This window comes from Polypterus senegalus, chromosome 4 (assembly GCF_016835505.1).
Source record: "Polypterus senegalus isolate Bchr_013 chromosome 4, ASM1683550v1, whole genome shotgun sequence".
Taxonomy (NCBI): domain Eukaryota; kingdom Metazoa; phylum Chordata; class Cladistia; order Polypteriformes; family Polypteridae; genus Polypterus; species Polypterus senegalus.
In genome coordinates, this window is record NC_053157.1 from 188,916,149 (window position 1) to 188,932,115 (window position 15,967).

General features: G+C 36.7%; 1 protein-coding gene across 4 annotated transcripts in view; it reads right to left on the reverse strand.

The window, feature by feature from the left end:
* The window catches only part of reep1 (receptor accessory protein 1), a 111,693-nt gene extending 98,213 nt beyond the window's left edge, over positions 1–13,480 (reverse strand). For all 4 annotated transcript variants that reach the window (XM_039751793.1, XM_039751792.1, XM_039751795.1 and 1 more), the window contains exon 1: positions 13,411–13,480. In XM_039751793.1, coding sequence (XP_039607727.1) covers positions 13,411–13,442 — 32 coding nt within the window. In that variant the 5' untranslated portion in view covers positions 13,443–13,480. The remainder of the gene's footprint in view (positions 1–13,410) is intronic.
* Positions 13,481–15,967: the final 2,487 nt, after the last annotated feature.

Genomic DNA, 15,967 nt, shown 5'->3' on the forward strand with positions numbered 1-15,967 from the left:
AAAGACATTCAAAGTGATACCCCACAATATTCTTTGCTATACCTTGCACAATGACTGCCTACAACTGAAACTCTCTATTGTGTACTTAAAGCCCCCGTCACACTACATGACTTTTCCAGTGATTCTATTTACATAACCTTCGCAAGTCAGGAACAGTCAGAAGCACGCTCCCATGACCAGCAGATGTACTATAGATAATGTACAGTATATCTTGACATCCCTAGCAAATCAGATAACCAGCCTGCAACTCACCCTGACAAAATAAAACAGATTTGATGTTATGTTAATGCATGTGGGTATGATAATCAATTAGTACTCACCCAAAAGTACAATGCAAATAATGCAGCCATGAGGAAAGAATGAATGCAAGTGTTTTGGACTAAGCAAATAGGAATGAGTTTTGTCTGTCTAATGGAAAAATGGAAAAAGAATAATTAAAGGCCTGAGATTGTGTCACAATCTGCCATAACCAAAATGCCTTCATACAGGCACCAGCACTGTCAGGCAGCACTTTCATTGTCTGTCAGCATGCAGCAAGCTTGGAATACCTTGGAAAGTTGAAACTTTGCTGACAAGATGTAACAGAGTCAAAGAATTTGTCATCCCTTGCCACTCCTAGTTATGTAATTTGATATCCTCAAGGTGATGCGATCAAGCAACTGCAGTTGTTAAGTTTGACATCCCTTCCAACTACAAATAACGTAATATGCTACTAGCATATTGCAAGGAAAGCAATCCAGGTTCAACTTCAGGACAGTAATATATACAAGTAACAAGTGGTGCTTATTTGTTTAGCCTCAAGGAATAATAAGATAAATAACCTAAGAGGAATTGTAATGGCACAGTACTAATGTAACATATTTACTGCTATTTCAGAAACAAAAACAGGTTATATTAATTTGATTGCTCTTCATCTTTTTACATAATATTAAGAAATAATGCAAATTTTTGTGCAAAAGATTAATCAGAGTAATGATGTGTCATTTTTGAGAACTGCTAGCCTTATTTGTAAGTAAACATAAGGTTTGCCAGTTGTTTACATACTTAAATGTTGTCTTCATAATAAGACTTAGAGCCAAAATCTGTTTTCTCATAAGACAATGTAATGAACAATAAACTACATATTGTGAAAAAATAAATACTGAGGACAACAATAAATATTTACAGTCAACTCCAGAAACATTGGCATCCCTCAAAAAAGTGAACAAAAACATTAATATAATATAGATAATACATACAATGATTCTAAAATTCCTCAAATGTTTGGAGAAATTGTTGACTATTTATTTAATAAAAAAACAATTCCTGCAAAAGTGTTGTTATATCATCTGGCTAGTTTATCTTGTTAAAAACGAACAGTATGTGGCAAAATTATTGGCACCCTTAAGGAATATTACAAATAAGACCAAATAAATTTGCATCTTTGACAAAAATGTTTCTTGATGTTGCTTTTAGTGTCTTGGAACTACAAACTTAAGTTAAATCTTGGGGATTCACTGTTTCGAAGTCAATTGTGAGATGACACCTCCATGACAAGAAGCTTTATGGACAAGTGGCACAAAAGAAGCCTCTCCTGAATCAAAGGCACAATTCCCATCGTCTCAACTTTGCCAACCAGCATTGGAGATTCAAATGGAATCGTGTGTTGTGGTCACAATTTTAGTATTGTAGATGCAACAGCACTAGACGCTTAGATCAGATAAACACAGTAATTATCAGCCAATCTTAAAGGAAACACACTCTTTTGATATTATGGCTATTTGGGAATAAAAAAATGATTAAATGATTAAATAAACTTCACACTCATGCACTACCTGCACAAATTAAAACATCCCTGTCATTCTAGAAGATACTCCATAAAGGGAGGAACAATTAATACATTATTTGGACTTGTTTACCTTATAATTCAGGGTGGCTGGTGTCTTACACAGCATTAATATTTTTTCCAAATGAAATGGGTGAACTTGGGCATGAATACTCCTGAAAATATAAGCTACAAAATACAAAACAGAACCACACATGTTCAAGATTTCTACTGTCCTATACCACAGACCACACAAAATGACAAAACAGATTACGATGAATCAAGTACGGTACAGCTCCTCTGTACTACTCACATTTTGAAGACTCCACTTTAAAAAAAATTTTAATCTTTTTCATCAGCTTAATTGGTTTGCAGAACAGCTTCTCATGACATGCCAGCCACTTCTGACACCTGTAGAACTGCCAAATATTCCCCTACAATCACTATGCTCAAAATAACGTGGGTCTCCAAGTCCTCTTGCATCCACAGTGGTTCATAAATACTGGCTCTCAAAGTAAAACACAGTGGGGACTGGTGGGAAGTATCTTGCATTTTTTACATACCAGTCATATATGTGGCATGATGGCACATGCTTTGGATTCATACATACACATAAACAGCCTCTGTAATATTTATTGAGAAATAATTTTAAATAAAGGCATGTACCTGCCTTTAACTATTTATAGAAAATTGGCTACAAGTGTTAAGTAGCATATGCACAACTACTGTATAAAGTAATTAAATGTACAAGATAGTCCTGTCGAAGTAATTAGCTATACAAGTTATCCCTTTCAACATGCTTTGAGCATACATTTACACACTTGATACAATTAAAATGTTGAGTCTTTCACCTTCTTACTTCTTCAGTGTGCAACTGACCTCTACTATGCCACCATAAAAAGATAAGTCTATTTCTTGTTTCAGTATTACAAGCAAATCAGATGTTTTTTGTTCTCACTCATAAAAATATACCAGGTATCTTCATTGCTTGTTAAAATAAAACGCTTTTCCTACTTTTTGTATGCAGAACAGTTTTTCTTTATTGCCCCTCCAAAATGGAAGCTAATATGAAGTACTAGATATAGCAAGCGTAGTAGTAGTACTAATAGTGGTATGCAATGAAACTGTACTTTATGACATATATAAAATGCACATACACAAAGGGTACATATTATGTGCACAGAATACTATATAGACATCTAAAGTAACAAAGTTATGATGCAAACAAATTAAATTGCACTCTCACTCAGCAAAAAGTGCATGACGTACCACTCCATCTATACTGGAAATACTCCTATTTTACCTATTTTACATGCACTACAAGAGGTCTAATATGATAGTAGAAGCATTATACATGGGGTGACATAAGGCAGGTAACTCAGTCTTGGATATGCATGCCTTTAAAAGATAAAGCCTAAAATCAGGAGCAGAGTGTTTCCACAGGCCAAAAGGTCGCAGCCTTCTTGGATGGTCATCCATTTTTCATGGTAACCCAACACTATAACTCAACTAAGAATGAAGAAATACAGTGAATATCTGACAGATGAAAGGGAATGGAAGACTTGGAAGAATAACCTAGCTAGAAATTCTGGTATTAAATAAGATTCAAGATCTTTGTTAATCATGTGACATTGAACCACCTGACAGATAAAAACACCCTTGCATAGCACATGTATGTATGGAATAATATCGTCCATTCATCCATCTTCCAAATCAGCTTTATCCAAAGCAGAGTTATTCGAAAAATGAAGCATACCACAGCAAGTATATGGATCCGTTCAAATGAACAACACAAGATTTCACGAAGTGAGTCATTGACAAAATGAATGGACGGTAATTCTCTAAATCCAATAAACTGATAAGACTTTTTTTCTGTGGAATTTGAAAATGATGTACACATTTTGCAATAAAATGGGGCATGGCAGGCACCAAGCACATTGTCAGCCTCTTTAAGAAGGCAGTAACTGCATGGCTATGAACACAAAAAAAAAAACATTATAAACTGTAGAACCATTTTTATGGATTTGTATTTTGGAATCAAGGCAGGAGATATATATTTTTTTTTAAATTCACATTCACAGTTCACAGTTTTGTATGAGTTGTTTAGGAATAACAGACATTTTTATACATGGTTCCCATATTTTCAGGGGAGCAAAAGTATTTGGACATTTAACTGACAATCTGTTCCATAGCCATGTTGGAGCAGCTCCCTCATTATTTCATTAACTATAACTATTTCATGAACTCTTAATATGAGGTCCAAAGAGCAATCAATGTAAGCAAAAAGAGTCTATCATTAGACTGAGAAAACAAAACAAACCCTTTAGAAACAGAAGGAGTGGTCAAATCAACCATTTGGTAAATCTTTAAAAAGAAGGAATGCACTGGTGAGCTCAGCAACTCCAGAAGGCCTGGACAATCATGGAAGACAAGTGCTCTGAAAAATTGAAGAATTATTTCTTTGGTGAAGGAAAACTCCTTCATAACATTTAGCCAAACCATGAACACTCTCTGACACATAGACCTATCATTGCTGAAGAGAAAACTTCATGAAAGTTGAAATACAGATGGTTAACCACAATAGTGGAACCCAATGGTCAACCCCAAGCACAGGAAGGACAAATGAGAGAAAACAGTTTTTAAAAAGTGCTTAAAAGACCTGTCCAGTTCTGGAGCACTTTTCTTTGGACAAAGGAAACTAAGATCAATATCTACCAGAATGATGGAAAGGGAATAGCTCATGATCCGATACATACTACATCATCTGTGAAACATGCTGGAGGCAGTGTTATGGCATGAGCATGCCTGACAGTCAATAGAAGTCAATCTCAAGTGTTTATTGATGATATATCTGCTGGCAGAAGTACAGGGATGAATACTGAAGTGTACAGGAATATACTATCTACTGAGATTCAGCCAAATGCTGCAGAAAGGACAGGACGGCACTTCACAGTACAGATGGACAATGAGCCAAAACATACTGTGAAAGCAAACCAAGTGCTTTTCAACACAAAGTAGTGGAAGATTCTTCAAAAGCCAATTAAATCAACTGACCGCAATTCAACTGGACTTGCATTTCACTTGCTAAAGACAACAACTGATGGCAGAAAGTCCAACAAACAAGCAGCAAATGATGACAGCTACAGCAAAGGCCTGGCAAAATATTTACTAGGGTGGAAACACAGCATTTGGCTGTGTGTTCCAGACTTCAGGCAGTCATTGACTGTAATGGATTTTCAACCAAATATTGAAAATGATAATTATATGTATGATTATGTTAGCTTGTCCAAATAGTTTTGACCCCCTGAAAACAAGGGGACCAGGTATAAAAATGTCTGTCATTCCTAAATGCCTCATATAATATTTTTGGTAAACTCCTTAAATTAAAGCTGAAAGTCTAAACTTCACATAATAATTGCTTTATGTCATACCCATTGTGGTGGCATACATAGCTAAAATTATGAAAATTGTGTCACTTTCCACATACTAATAGACCTGACCGAATATAAACACAATAGTCAGTGAGATGTAGCATATAAGGCACTGCACTCTCTTTAAACAACAAGACTTCTAGTTTGATCTCTGCTTCCATCTCAGTATGTTAACCAAGTAAGCAATTTGATCTGCTTGTGCGCCAACTATAAAAAATAAACCTGAAAACTGTAGAACGCTGTACATGTAAAGTGCATTTGAATAATTCTCATAATAGAAAAACACAATACAGGGTTTGCCATTTGTGAGGCTAACAAAATAAAAAGTAAAAGAACAATGACAGATGCTTTGAAGCTAATGTGCTACCAATTATATTTTTTAAGAGTAATGATAATACTTGACATGTAATTGTGTGCTATGCATTTGCTGATTGCACACTTATCTTTGCTTTAAACTACCATGCCAATTAGCTACAGCATATAAACTGATGCCGGTGCCAAAAAAGATACCAAATTCATTATGCCAACGTGATACTCCTTAGAAAGTAAATTTACACATCTTATAAACAAGTTTCTTTTTTTCCCTCATTTTCTTATTTGATTTTTGATTGTTTGTGGCACAGCATTAAGTAATAGAAGCAAACTAAACACTTTGCCTACTCATCCCTTTCTCAGAAACCCACATACTTCCCGTATAGCCCTGGTTACCTGTTTTTCCATAAGCAAGCCTTTTAACCTGTGGAGACCATTACTAGATGTCCAAATAAAATATCAGATGGTCAACTGTCTTCTATTTGCCTAGAAGCTTCTAGGGTGGTTCTCCCAGCAGCCTGAGATTATGGTAAATAATAAACAGCTCTAAAATTTCTTTAGATCTTTAAATGACCATTTTTACTTTTATTGGCTAAGGATTGGATGTGGCACTTTTCCACAACATATCCCTACAGTAAAGGTCATCTCCTGTTCCAGCACTCAGTATTTTCAGGACAGTCTGCAGAAATGAATAAAGCTGATCATTATAAAACCTCAGGAAACAGAGGAAAGAGAAAATGTACAATGATGGTAGAAAAACTACCTGTGGAGGTGGAGTCTGTAAGAAACTACTTGGTCATATTTATGAAACAATACAATTGACTTAATTGAAAATAACTTCCAAAAAGGATAATAAGGTACTGAGGTCAAATAGCTACTCACAAAACACAAGTTGAACAGATTATTCATTTGAGAACCTTCTTATGTTCAAATATAAGCAAAGGGTAAGCAGCTTCTTGGCAAAGGAAAGTGGAGACTTTTGGTGTTATTTGGAAGAGTTCAAGGTGTAGAGATAATACCAGGTCTGCAGTTGCACACTAAAAACTTCTTTGGGCTTAAAGAGTTTCTGTGGAAGGGCACAAGTAGCATACACGTTGCTGATCTCCAGAGGGAGATGATGGGTTGCATCTTGTACAATAGAAAACTGGAAGAGAAGAGACCAGCTTTGAGGAATACCACACAAGCCATCTGCACCTAAATATAGTATCTGGTAGAAAGATGCACATACTGTGGGAGGGATATGTGTTAATCCAGTAGAGGTCACAGAATGATGAATTTTGGGGTCTACATTATATCCCAAAAAAAAAAAAAAACATTCTATACACAAAGCTTCTCATAAACTGAATTAAATAATATATGTAACATTTCTTGTATATAATTACTTTTATTGCCCCACTCAGGGTTCCTCCTTTGCAAAAGGATAGGCTTCGTCCCCTTGAGCCTGAACAAAATTATTTTACTTGTTTTTTTCTTTGTTTTTTGGTGTTGGATGGGTTTCCAATTACATCTTACACCATATATATTGATACTCAAGCTTTCTTTCTAAAATCTGCTATTATCTTCTCAAGACCTCAGGAACTAGTAAGACACATTTGCACAGCGGAGTCTGTACATTTCCCATCAAACTGGCACCAGGGCCTGTATTTGAAGTCATAATTGTGGAGTTGCAGTCAAAGTCATAGGCAACTATTGGGTCACTGGAGTTGGAAGTCAAGAGTAGGTAAAAAAGGACCAACTCCAACTAAATATAAATTGTAATATAATGCGTTAAAATTTTCCACTTTCACATACACTAATTTAATTTAAATATTTTTAGTTTTCAGGATGCATTTTAATTTACATTAAATTTACATGCCTTTTGCAAATTTCAAAATATTACATATCTATGGGAGTTTAAACCCCATACACAAACTGACTATGAAAAAAAGAGTTTTAACAAAGTCAGCAGTTTTTGAAAACTTTACAATTAAAGCAGATGGGCATCTGTCAGATCTCTCAGTGAGTTGAAATAAGATAATGGCGAAAAAGTATATGAAATAATATAAGTAGTTATATAATATACAGTAGTTTTTACTGGTTCTGAAAAGAAAGCATCTGCAAGAGCATCAAACGCAAAAAAAAAACAAAAAAACGCAGCATTTTCATCCAAAACTGTGAGTAGTTATACATGGCAGTGGTGAAATGCTTTGTATCTTTTATGTTGTGTGCTTTCAATCAACATACTAAATATTTTGTCTGAATATAAACTGAAGAGTCAGGTGAAGGTGGAACCATAAATTGGCACCATAAATGAGTTGAAGTCAAAGGTTTTGTGAACCTACTCCACAGACCTGATTTGCAGTAACAAAATATCCAAAACACAAGGATAGAGATATAAACAACCACCCAAAAAAATAGCAAACATGGTGCGATTTCTGCAAAAAGCTGAAAATGCAACACTGAAGGTGTATGTGTTTCAATGCACCTCATCGAGATATAGTTCCAGTCTTAAATGTATTACTACCTCGTCTTCCTTTAACCTGGCACTGGATAAAACAGGTTAAGAAAACAGATGATTTGTCAATTTTGATTAAACTTTTATATCCATCTTTTTTTGTTGGCTGCTTGATGATCACTTTGAAAATTTATATTTTTAGCTCTTCAACCACAAAAATTAACCTCCTCCAACCAAGAAGCAGTTAAATGTTCATATACTAACAATCTGCAAAATAATTACAGATATTGTCAATATATAAAAAGCAACACAAAAAACAAACACAATACTGTACATAAAATACCAAACAATATGTACACAGAAATAAACAAAAATATCTAAAAAAATTACAAACAGCCTTTATTTTATAGCCCCAGCTCCAAAAAAGTTGGGATGCTGTGTAAAATGTAAATAAAAACAGAATGTAAGGGTTCACAAATCTCACAAGCCCATTATATTTACAACAGAACATAGAAAACATATCAAATATTTAAATTGAGAAATTGTACCATTCTAAGAAATAAGTTGGGACAGGGCCATGTTTACCACTGTATAGCATAACCTCTTCTTTTAACAACAGTCCGTAACGTCTGGGAACTGAGGAAACCAGTGTTGGACTTTAATTTATGGAGAGGAATGCTGTCCTATTCTTGTCTGTTATAGGATTCTAGGCCTGGGTCTTCTTTGTCATATTTTTCATTTCATGATGGTGAAAGGTCTGGACTGAAGACAAGCCATTTCAGTACCTGGACTTGTCTACTATAATGCCATGCTGTTTTAATAAATGCAGTACGCGGGTTAGCATTGTCTTGCTGAAATATCAAAAACCTTCCCTGAAAAAGACATTGTCTGAATGGGAGCATAGGTTGCTCTAAAACCTGTATATACCTTTCATCATTGATGGTGCCTTTCCATATGTGCAAGCTGCCAGTTCCATAGGCACTAATGCACCCCCATCACCATCAGAGATACAGGCTTTTGAACTGAACGCTGATGGCCCCTCTCCTTTTTAGTCCAGAGGATGCTGCATCCATTTTTTCCAAAAAGAATTTCAAATTTCTATTTGTCTGACCACAGAACAGTTTTTCACTTTGTCTCAGTCCATTTTAGATGAGTTTTGGCCCAAAGATGGCGGCAGCATTTCTGGATCACGTTCACATATGGCTTCTTCTTTGTATGACAGAGCTTTAACCTGCATATGTGGATGGCATGGCAAACAGTGTTCACAGACAATGATTTGTGGAAGTGTTCCTCAGCCCATGCAATGATTCCATGATAGAATCATGCCTGATTTAATGCAATGCCGCCTGAGGGCCCAAAGATCACAGGCATCCAATACTGATTTTCAGCCTAGTCCCTTGTGCACAGAGATTTCTCTAGATTCTGAGAATCTTTTGATGATATTATATAGTGTAGATGATGAGATATTCAAATTCTTCGCAATTTTACTTTGAGGAACATTATTCTGAAATTGTTACAATTTGTACAGGTTTTTGCAGATTGGTGAACCTCTGCCCATCTTTATTTCTGAAAGAATCTCATCTCTAAGATGCTCTTTTTATACTCAATCATCTTACTGACCTGTTAACAATTAACCTAATTAATTGCAAAATGTTCCACCAGCTGTTTCTTTTTAGTACTACTTACTTTTGCAGCCTTTTGTTGCCACCATCCCAACTTTTTTAAGACTCTTTGCTGCCATCAGATTCAGAATGAGCTAATATTTTTAATGAAAAATATTACAAATATCTCACTTTTTGATATGTTTTCCATGTTCTTTTGTGAATAAAATATGGGTGTATGAGATTTGAAAATCATTGTATTTTGTTTTTATTTACATTTTACGCAGCATCCCAACTTTTTTGGAATTGGAGTTGTACATAGAATATTTCTATAGTGAAACACCATCCCAGAATGTTTTATAAGTGCCAAAATTTAGAATAACTGTTTCACTGAATTTTTCACATTTGAAGCACAGGAGAGTTAAATTTTATATTCAAGATCACAAAGTATATTAGGGTGGATTCTAAAGCTAGTAACCTTCAGATTTAAGATGCAGTGCCTTTCTACATTATCCTGCTTGTGTTAAATCACTATTAATGAGTTTAAATATTCATTCATTCATTTGCTAGCTCAACTCCTGATCCCAGTAAAAATGTGGGAGCCAGAGCTAACATGTCCAAATATTAAATGACAAATCATTGATAATAAATATCACCAGGCAAAAGAAAAGACACAAGAAAATTGACCTCTTAGAGTGGGTATGGGTGTGTGTGAGTGCCCAGGCATTCAGCTCAGGACTGGCTCTTTCCACGGATCAAATAGTGCAAGGATATATCTGGGTCTTCCTGACCCTGTAATGCAATAAAATAGCTGGTTTGAAAAGTGGATTGACTGGAAAATGAAAATATTAATTCCAGCACATGCGTAGAACAATTGCTCTTTATAGTTCACTGTTGCTGTCTCTAGTGGAACAATTGCACATTCTTCACACATTTGCCTTTTTTTTTGCCTTTTAATGCTCCTTGTGACTATGTGTCAGTTCTGTCATTTAGAATACATAGTGTCGTGAATACTTTGTTTAACATATGTATTTGTATTTACTTAATCATTTATTCTGTGTTAAATTGAATTTACATATTTTACTAACATTATTACACAAGGACATTTATGTTGCTAACAGAAGCCATGCCATCTGGACTTCAAAACAGGTAATCCATCTGAAGCTAAGGATGTCTTGGCCTGTCAAGTACTGGCCAAATGGAAGACACTCTAGGAAAAAGCTTGAACTGCTGCTGGAATAAATGTTGGTGAGGCCCGTAAGAGACCTTTGGTCTGTGTGTGATGGGGAAACTATGCTGAGAAAAAAATGTCACTGTCCTTCCGATGAAATGTTAAACCGAGATCCTGAATCTCTGTAGTCATAAAGGATCCTTGGGTATATTTTGAAAAGAAAAGGGTGTACCCCAATGTCCTGGGTACATTACTCATCACTTCCCCTTCTATTCTTGCCCCAAAATTATTCCCTGTCTCTAACTGCCTAACTATCTCAAATCTTCATTACCTAATAGGTAAGGTGTGGTGAGCATACTGGAGCAAAATGGATGCCACTTCATCATACAGGTTGATCCTGTGGTGAAGGCTAAGTGGTTTTCAACTGTCTACAGTATTTCCACGCATTTTGAGTTGTAAGAAAAGCATCATATAAATGTAATTCATTATAATTATTGAATGATAGACGCCAAATATAAGTGGCCCTGGATTGAAACATATTTTCAAATGGATTGATTAATTAAGAATACGGATGTATTGATTAATATTTCTGTTAATGACCTATGTTTCTCTTTGTGTATGGCAATTACAGTTAAACTTTAATATGATTTTTTATATTAACATACCAATGTGATTTAATTGGGCATAGCAAATTCTCCAACAAATGTCAAGATTCAAGATTCAAGAGTATTTATTGTCATGTCACCCATATACAATAGTACAGCATACAGTGAAACGAAACAACGTTCTTCCAGGACCATGATGCTACATAAAACACAGGACAACGAAGAACCCACAACACATAACTTAAAGACACATAATATATATCAGATGTATCAGATATCAGTCCAGTCCATGAGTGTTCAGGAATCTGACTGCTGGGGGGAAGAAACTGTTACACATTCTATTGGTGAGGGCCCGAATGCTTTGGTACCTTTTTCTCAAAGGCAGGAGTGTAAACAGTGAATGTGAAGGGTGTGTTGGATCATTCACAATGCTGGTGGCTTTGCGGATGCAGCGTGTGGTGTAAATGTCCACCCCATGAAGTGATCTTTTTATAGGTGTTGTTTTGTTATACTGGGTTGAGCTTCTCACCTGGACCCTGATCTTCTTACAATGTGTCTGGAAAGCGGTGAAAGAGCTTGGTGAGACGCTAAAAAAAGAATGTATGTACGTCACTCACCAAAGACTTTACAGACACCTGATAACCTTGTGCTACTGGATAACAATTAATCAATTAGTTTTGACTCAAAGCACTTATCATTTTGTGAGACAAATAGTCTGTAACCACTAGTTTAAGTTTTCACAAGCTATGCACGACTGTTTCCCAAATTTGTTAAATGAGGAATCTACAAAGTGAACGTTGATTACCTCAATGCCAGCAGTTTTTATTGTCAAATACAGCTTATCTTACAGAATGTGAAAGCATATTTCTCTAGTATACCTTCAAAATAATCAACATGTCTGCGATTAGAGGTATCATTTCCCAAAAAGCTTCATATATAACCCTCTTCTTATGTCTAATCCAAATGGTTCTGACATCCAGGAGTTGAGCAGCGATCAGTGCAGAGAAATAAAAGGTCTGATGGTCCGGGTCTGATAAGTCTGATGTATATTTCCTTCACTTTCATCTGCCTGTATTGTCGGAATGACTGTGCTGGACCCATTGTCTGCCACACAGAGCAGCAGCTAGCTATTTTTGAAACAGTAATAATAATTTTCCTTTTTCTTTCCTAAGCAAGAAACACAACATTTTGATAAGGACAATGTGGCCCCTCTGCTGTCATTTTCCTTGGCCCGTTTGGTCAAACCCCTTCGGCTTCTCTTACCCCGGTTAACATAACACACAGCGAGCGCGTCTGGAAACTAGACATATCCTTAGAAATCCTCCGCGCTGGCGTTTACATTGCAATGACTGTCTTCTTTTTAGGTTATTGTTTTAAAATTGGATCGGCGAGGTTAAACACAACAAAGAGAAAACTCGAACAATAAAGGCCACTTCGTCAATCAAGTGGATTGTTCAGTCATCTTCGTGATCGCCTGCCGGCGTCAGGTAACGAGAAGCCCGCTGTCAGCGGCTGGTAAGCGACAGACAGACAGAAAGGTAGTCAGACAGAAAGGCACTACATGATTGATAGATAGATAGATAGATAGATAGATAGATAGATAGATAGATAAGATAGATAGATAGATAGATAGATAGATAGATAGATAGATATTTGAAATAACGCTGGTGTAGGGTGTCTGCGCCCCTACTAAGAGACCACGACCACTAGGGGTAGGCAATGACCAGCTAACATGACCTGCCGGGTTTATGCCGTTATGACTGCCACTCCAACTGCCCCCGCCCGTTTTCACTCCCATATTACTCGCTCCTCCAACCTGCCCCATAACTCCCCCATTATCACTATGTTCACGTTGTTTATCTTGCTAGCGGTGCCTAAATTTAGGATGCGATACCCGACAGGCTACACGAGCCCAGCTCCGCTGTCATGCATGCACCTTGCCATTTTCAAGCAAAACGAAGGCGACACGCGCCGGGTGGAAGAAAGACACAGCCACATCAACTGCACACACGATAGTTTAGGCCGATCCAGATAATAATAAGCACAACTTACACAACCAGTCTAGAGATGATCCATGAGACCATGGTGTTGTGCTGCGTGCCTCCGAGTGTGCGTGCCGCCGACTGAGCTATTTTTAAAGGGAGGAGTTTCCTTTCTGCCGACGGCAGGACGCAGCCATGTGTCAGTGGCGTCAGAGTCGCAAAGGCGCTCAAGCGCAGCCTTCTTCGCGGCGAACCACTTACTGTATGAGGGTGACTGAGTGTGTACAGAGTAGCGTTTAATAAAGTTGGGGAGTGCGTTTTATGTTTCATAGCAAAGATCGGGGAAATCAGTCGCCCCCCCCCCAAAAAAAAGATTTGGTAGTCGTTGTCACTTCTGTCAAAGAGAGGTACAGAAACAGGGAGGTTAAACGGATCTCTGTCTTGAAGTTTACCTGCTCTGACCAAAATTGAAAGAATGAGTGCGAGTTTGACATCGAGTTTGCCGGCGTCTCGTACTCAGTTAATTATTTCCTTTCGCAGAATAGCTTCCAACCCCACAACTTTGGATACAGGGGTGCAGACAGGTCATACGGTAATGTTTAATTGGTTTTTTTTTTCTTAATTAGATTTTAAAACTTTTTAAACATTAGACAAGTTGCAAGGCAATCAACCATACAATTCAACATCCTATTCAGATCAGATCAGATACTCTCCCCAATTCTTATCGACCAAAAAAGCATTCAATAACCAGTAAACACTCAGATATTGAGTCAACCAAAAAGGTAGGACATTTTCAGCATGCTTAATCAATTGACAGCATAATTAATAAATATATGTCAGATTCTAAACAAAGTAAATTTGAGTCTTTAATTGGCTTTCAGTCCACGATTCAGTGTGCCTTAGCTGGGAACCAGAATCCCACCGCTGCCTCAATGTGTGACCAGAGTAAGTGAATGGACCCAGACTATAAAAAATGGGAATGTGGTCTCATATGGCAAATTCTCTATGAATATTGTTCCATTCTGCAAAATCACCCCCACCATCAATTGCCAACAATTTACAAACAGCTATCCATGTATTCAGTCTATCCTAGTTGCATTAATCTATGGAAAAGGCTACAGGGTAATTTAGGGAGTCACCAACCAACCAACCTAACAGAACTGAAGTAGTTATGAGCATGTATTCTTCAGTACAGAAAGTGGAATTTGAACTTGGGACTCTGGAGCTGTGTGGCAGGACCAGTAACATCTATGCCACCACAATGCTATCAATTTCTCTTCCAATTCTTTATAATTTCACTTTTAAGATTTTACATACTTTCATGTATTGTTACTTTTAACATATTGCATAAACTCCTTTGGGATGACATTTCGGTCTTTTGACTCCTCTTTCCCTTGCACAATTGTTTATATCGTTCACAGCATAGCAGAAATAGGAATCCCCTTCCACTGGAAGGGGGTCTCTGACAAGGTAGAATAACTTTAAATGAGTTGCCTAGCTTATTTAACAATCAATTGATTTATCAGAAAACTTGTCAGTCTCACTTGAATGAATCTTTAATAAAATAAAACAAAAATGTGGAAGGTTTTTGTTTTTTTATTGTTTATTTATACAAATGTATAAAGGCAAAAACACTAACCAAATACTAGAAAATTTAGAAGGACCTTCATCTCTGTGCTTACCTAATAGAGAGGACACCATTCATTAAGCATAGTTCTTCACTACTGCTCAGCAGCTAAATTACTGTAAATCAGACAAGAAAGAATTCTTATAAAGGTTTACAAAAACAATGCAGAGTACAGAAAACACATTCCCAACAAATGACCTGTGTCAGTTTTTCAAAAGGCAGTATTGCTTGAAGTACTGTGCTGTCAGCTATTGATCCAGCCGACACTCCCTCAGTGACTCAGCTCTCTTGAACGGACAAGCAGAATTACCAGCAATATTAGCACATGGCAAATGCTCCCTTCAGGCATGAAAGGGCTGTGGCACAAGGGATAGACAGAGAAGAAGCTGGCCTTGATGATATAAAGCAAGCCCCTGACTCAGCGACATCCTTGACAGGTTCTGGCAGGTTTCTAAAGGCACTGGGAATAGTAAGTGTTTAGATTGTATGTGGACGGAATAAACAATCCCTTCTCACCACGTGTCAGTCATTTGATCCCACATCTTGCAGATTGCTTTGTGGTCCACCTGTCATTGGCCTAACAGCTGAGACTGAACACACCCATGAAAAGGAATGCAGATAAAAGTATATTTTAAGTAAAAAATCTTTTGAATAAAGAACTATATGGTATAGAAAACCCAAATAATGTAATACACAGTTAGTATGTATAATTCCTAGGATGCAAAAAAATATTTAGAATTATTTTAATCTTGTAATAATGCCCCCAGACATTTAGTTTATGGCATAGTCTCTTGATCTATAATTTTTTAAAATAATGCTCTGTGCAAGTTGTTTGTGATACAGAGTTTAGGTTACTTTTCAATACATTCAAACAGTCAGTCATTTTCAGTGCAATCCAAATATCCAAATATGTGCAATCCTCTCAGAAGATTTTATATGTTTATTACGGTCAAATTTCTTCCATATTCCTACATTTTGAGCACTTGGCAACTAGGGGACT